Raw genomic sequence first — 6000 nt, forward strand, 5'->3', positions numbered from 1 at the left:
AAGAAATATGTTCTCTCATATTTATTTAATTTTTTTTTCAATTGCAACCTGTTCTTTTTTGATCTCAGATTTTTTTTTTTGATTGCCACTTACTCTTTTTTGCTTTCAAATCTCTTTTTTGATTTTAAATGTATTCTATTTGATTGAATAATAAAGGAACAAAATTCTCTCCATACAGTTCCTCCTCAATGTGGGTAGGGTAGTCATAGCACAGCTGCAAAACTGCTCTGAAGTCGTTTTATAAACGACACAAACTAGTGATGGGCAAATCAGTTATTTTTGGTGTAACTGAATCATTAGAATCATCCATCCAGCCATCCATCCATCCATCTTCTACCGCTTATCTGGGGCCGGGTCGCGGGGGCAGCAGTCTGAGAAGGGACGCCCAGACCTCCCTCGCGCAGGACACTTCCTCCAGCTCTTCCGGGGGGACCCCAAGACGTTCCCAGGCCAGCCGAGCGACGTAGTCACTCCAGCGTGTCCTGGGTCTTCCTCTGGGTCTCCTCCCGGTGGGACATGCCCGGAACACCTCCCGAGGGAGGCGTCCAGGGGGCATCCGATACAGATGCCCGAGCCACCTCAGCTGGCTCCTCTCAATGTGGAGGAGCAGCGGCAGGATCTCTCCACTGACCCGGAGGGGGCAAGCCACCTTTTTTCGGTCGAGAACCATGGCCACGAAGCCTTGGTTTCTCATTCCAGCTGCTTCACACTCGGCTGCAAACCGCCCCAGCACATTCTGGAGTTCCTGGTTCGTAGGAGCCATCAAGACCACATCATCTGCAAAAAGCAGAGATGAAATCCAGTTGCTCCCGAACCGGACCCCCTCCGGCCCCTGGCTACGGTACCGCTCCACCTCCTGCACAAGCTCAGGCTCTTTCCCCCCCAGCGAGGTGACATTCCATGTCCCCATGGCTAGAGTTGTTGTCCCGCGATTGGGCCGTCGGGGGCCCTCCGCCCACGACTGCCACCCAAATCACATTGCACCGGCCCCTTATGGCCCTTCATGTGGGTGGTGGGCCCACTTGAAGATGTCGCTCCCGCGGGCAAAGACCCGGCCATCAGGCGATCGCGTGCGAGCCCCACTCCCGGGCCTGGCTCCAGGGTCGGGCCCCGGTAATGCCAATCTGGGCGATGTACACAACTTCATTTTTTTCGATCTCATTAGGGGTTAGTGAACTATTTAAGAAATGTCCTTGCTAAATGTTTGACATTAAAGCATGTTTTCAGGATTTTTAGGTCTATTTAACTGAGCTACAGTTCAGAATTGTTCAGTTTGATTCTTGTGTCAGACGTCGCACTCATGACCAGTGTTGTCATGTCCGGCAGTCTATCTGCATGACTGGCATTTTGGAATATTAACAACATTGACCAAAAATTCTAGCTTAAAATCTACTCACGACTCTTTGTTATAGTATCGGCTCAGCTCACTCGGAACCTAGCCAGAGCAAGTACCAAAGCCTAATACTGCTAGAACTGTTTCATGTATATTAGGGTTTTGGTGTATTGGTGTATAGAACTTGTACCGAACCTCGACTCTAAAACCAATTTATAAAAGACCTCTTTTCTCTGACAGCTGTCAAAAGATTGAAATGCTGCTGCAGAAGATAACAACAATTCATCAGCATTACCGCAAAGACAGAATCACTGGCAGTACGTGTGTTTCCTTTTGAGTGTGTACACTGTATATTTTAATCACTCTTTTTTTTGTTGTTAAAGTTCAAATTTACAATGTCATTTTTGTTCTGTTCTCAACAGAGCTTTCGTATAATGATGAACAAATACACAAGTTTGAGAAGTGAGTATGTCTCTTCTCACTCAGCCCGTGAAGGTGTCAACTGTGAGCTCCTCCCTTAATCTGCCTGTGGCTCTCATTTCCCAGAATCCACCTGTCGTCCCACATTAAGCGAGTGAAATCTCTCATAAGGGAGGAGTGTGTGCAGAGATACAAAGAACTTTTGGCCTCAACAAGGACGTGGAGCAGGTGGTTCTCAACTCTCATATTCAAAATTCCAAACACAGTGTAACCTTTTGCATCAGATTAACTTCAGCTGTGTTATGACAACAGTTCATGGGCTGTTTAGAGTGACGGTAAAAGACACACGGTGACTGTGAAAGAAAATAAAAGTACATCAACAATAAGAACACAATGAAACTCCGGGGTGCACTCCCGTGTTTATAATAAGCTCTGAATAGCTATTTTGCCCAGACACAATCGCTTACTATGAGTTGCCTTACAACGAGTAAGGAAGAGTCCTGGGATCGCGTTGCACGATTCTGCTCCGTGCGTCGGCTGGTTCTGCCAGAATGGGAGAGATGAGAGGGCGCCTCTAGAGCTGTGTTACGCGTGGTTCAATCCGTGGTTCAATCCGTGGTTCAATCCGTGGTTCAATCCGTGGTTCAATCCGTGGTTCAATCCGTGGTTCAATCCGTGGTTCAATCCGTGGTTCAATCCGTGGTTCAATCCGTGGTTCAATCTGTGGTTCAATCTGTTCTTCGGTCAGTATACCGGTATCAGAGAACGGGAGCGGGCGTCTCGTTGCGCTGCTCTGGTGCAGGGACAGCTGGTCGACCGGGATTTAGGAGCACAGTCTCCTATTCTGCCGGAATAACGGGAATAACTCGCAGGGGTTATTCACGGGGTCCTTGGATCAAAAATAAAACAAAAAGGGAAAAACCAAAAATGGGGTAGGAGTGAACAAAGAAAGAACCTTCACAGCTTGGCCAGCAAGAATGGAGTTCTTTGATGTTTTCCTCTTCTTAAACACATATGTCCTCTCTCGCTGAGAGCTATGGTGAAGAGACCGAACTCTGGGAGTTCGCATAGTTTTGTTACCTTTGCCTCGGGGGCAGGGCATCCTGTGATGTCCACCAATGGGTGAACGGCTGCCTGCCCTGGATGTCATCTGCCACCCTGGCTAGTGGGGAGGGGGTCCCTCACAGACTGGACCCCTGGTGGGGTGGTCTGTTCCTTTGTTCTCAACCATGAGGCCTTTTATGACCCCAAACTTTTCACCAGGCTTTATGACTTCCAGTAGGCCTTAACAGATGACAATGGCTGGGCCCAACACAGCCTATACAAATACATTATGAAGAATTATAGGAAGATTAAACCTGGGCAGTAGGACATTACTAGTCAGAAGTCTCACTGTAACAGATTAAGCCTGAATTTTTATTAGTCTGAATTATAGGTGCGCACTTCAAAATTGATGAGCAAATCATACTGAGATTGTGTATAGCACTTTGAAACGAGGCTTCAAAAATACAACCATTCTTAGGTTACAGACACTGAAGTTTATGACGAACATTTGATAAACTAATTCAGGGTTTCTCACTCCTGGTCCTGGGGAGACACTCTCCTGCATGTTTTAGACATTTCCCCGCTCCAACACACCTGATTCAAATGGTCAGCTCGTCAGTAAGCTCTGCTGAAGCCAGAGAACGACCTATTTATTTGAATCAGGTGTGTTGGAGCAGGGAAACATCTAAATCATGCAGGACACTGGCTCCCCAGGACCAAGAGTGAGAAACTCTGAACTAAACCCTAGTACATCTACAAACTAAGCTTTTAGCCACTTTACAAATGTTGGTCATTTAAATCTACATCTGTTTTTGGTAATGTTTATAGTCCTATGTGAACTGCTCACTCACCGCAACAAAGTCCACAGAAAATCAGCAATTTTACATCATGGCACACAGGGGTAAACTGAGCCACCTCTGCCTGCATCGGTGAGTTTAAATGTGTTATTTTGTGACTTCTGTGTTTAAAATCCTTCTTTCAGATGTGACACAAACTTATCCAACAGGGCAGCAGTAGATGATAAGCTGCTGTGTCCCTGACTCCCTGCAAACTATGGGCTTTGGTGTGGAGAGTGGTGAGAATGAGGAGCAAGATAAAGCAGTGAACATCATGATCATGATATATTATGATATTGTATACTTCAGTAGGCATAGATTTTATCAAGTGAAACCTTTGCAAATTTGGCAGGTTTTTTTTTCTTGTGTCCCTGCTAGCATCCATGTTACCACTCTCATACTGGTTCTCAGGCTAGGGTGCCAGCAGGGGGCAGTGTCATAACCTCATACAAATGAAACCTGGATGGCAAAAAAGAACTGTCCTTTTAAATAAGATTATGATTTTAAAAATACATTTTTTTCTTGTTTCCTTTGGATTCAACAGCACATTGCAGTTGCCAGATTTTCCTCACACTGTCTCTTCCTCTGTTTGCAGTGTTTTACTCGAGATGCAGACACGGCTGCATGACTTCAGCTCTTTCTCAACAGGCTTGTTGGCAGACCTGGCCATGAGTGAACAGTGTCATAATAAGGTAAGCATTTCTCTTCATCCCTGACTTGAAAGTGACTTTTGAAATGTCAAGCCAGCAATGTACTCTTTCACAAACATATGGTCTTTTTAATAATTTTAGATGAATTTTTTTCACGTGTTTGATTTGTATTTTCTGTTGTATCGTCTTTGTTCCTCAGACTCTGGACAGAATCCTTTTCGCTCTGCAGTCCAAAAGAGCAGATCAGCAGCCTGGAATCACACCCAGGGACAAGGACCAGATGGTCTCCAGGTGTGAACATGTGTGTGGAGTCAGGTTATGACTCATGTTGTGGGAACTTACATTTATTTATTCACGAATAAAAAGCATGTCCTGTTGTTTTTTTTTTTTTAAGTAAGGTCATGTTTTTAAAGTTAGGTAGGATTTATAATAATAACAATACTTTTATTTATATAGTGCTTTTCATGAACTCAAAGTCACATTAAAAGCACAAGAATGAAAAAGAAAAAATAAATCAGTGGAGTTCTGTGAGGTAGGAAGGGGACCTGGTTATGGAGGGCTTTGAAGGTGAGGAGAAGGACGTTGTACTGGATGTGTTGAGGGATGGGTAGCCAGTGCAGGTCTGGAGGACAGGGGTGAGCAACAGAGTTCTGGACATATTGAAGTTTATGTCCTCCATGAACCGGGTAACACAGCTGTGCTGCGGCAAAGGTTGCGTCAGTGAAACACACACACCACGGCTGTAAGATCATTCTTTATTATACATTAAAATGTATTAAAATAATAATGTAACCAAGCCACTATACAGCTTAAATAGAAAGAGACACATGCATGAACATTTACTATTGTTGAACACATACACCATCAACCAAAGTAATTGCGCTTAAGATGGCTCAAAATAAAAGTTTCTTTTTGTGTTACTGTTACATTTGTAATTCATCTTATTAACTGAATATCAATACATAACAAAACAAACACTTTGTTGCTCTCAACATGATCACATATTGCATGATTCCCTAATATCGTGCAGCCTTACTGCATAGCATGTCATGCTTTTTTACAGGATGCACCACCTGAAGGATGAAATGGAGATTCTGGTGAGAGAGCTGGAGTGCAACAACACCATTATAGAGAGGTCAGTCAAGTGACTGTATTCTCATTGATTGATTTCCTCTGTCAGCACTCTCACCACCATGTACAGTATGATAACTTGAGTAATGACTGTATGTGCTTTGACCCTCTTTTCCTTTAAGTTTGGGCACAGTGAACTCGGCAGCAGAGCTGGAGCCAAACTCGGCCAGACCGACAACACTTTGACCAAAGTGCAGAGTCTTTCCATGTGAACTCACAAATGCACCCACACCTCTGAACTCCTTGTCAATGTGCCTCCTCTAATGTAGAGTAGTGTACTACTGGATTTCTGTCTGCAGCAACGGAAGTCAATCCATAATGTGAATCTCAATTTTAAGATAAGAAGCTTATACTGCAGAGGGAGGAAATGTTAATGATGGATTTGTAATTGTGAATGTGCGAGTGGTTGGCAACTGAGTACAGCAGCTCAATACAAACCTCATTAATGCTTTTAGTGTGATTGTGTTTCTAATAGGCTGCAACAGTGATGGACTGTCAGGATAAAGACAAATAAATGCCAAGTAAACAGCCACATTAGTTCATTAAAGCTGTTTCTTTGTCCAAGAGAAGTTCCACTGTGGAATCG

At 44.2% G+C, this 6000-nt stretch overlaps 1 protein-coding gene across 2 annotated transcripts in view; it reads left to right on the forward strand.

Moving 5' to 3' along the window:
• Nucleotides 1–6000, forward strand: part of ikbke (inhibitor of nuclear factor kappa B kinase subunit epsilon) — a 28246-nt gene extending 22246 nt beyond the window's left edge. For both annotated transcript variants that reach the window (XM_083888703.1, XM_083888704.1), the window contains 7 exons: nt 1574–1650; nt 1756–1795; nt 1880–1981; nt 4229–4325; nt 4483–4574; nt 5347–5418; nt 5537–6000. In XM_083888703.1, the coding sequence (XP_083744829.1) occupies nt 1574–1650; nt 1756–1795; nt 1880–1981; nt 4229–4325; nt 4483–4574; nt 5347–5418; nt 5537–5600 (544 nt within the window). In that variant the 3' untranslated portion in view covers nt 5601–6000. The remainder of the gene's footprint in view (nt 1–1573; nt 1651–1755; nt 1796–1879; nt 1982–4228; nt 4326–4482; nt 4575–5346; nt 5419–5536) is intronic.

This window comes from Microchirus variegatus (genome assembly GCF_963457635.1).
Source record: "Microchirus variegatus genome assembly, chromosome: 4".
NCBI lineage: Eukaryota > Metazoa > Chordata > Actinopteri > Pleuronectiformes > Soleidae > Microchirus > Microchirus variegatus.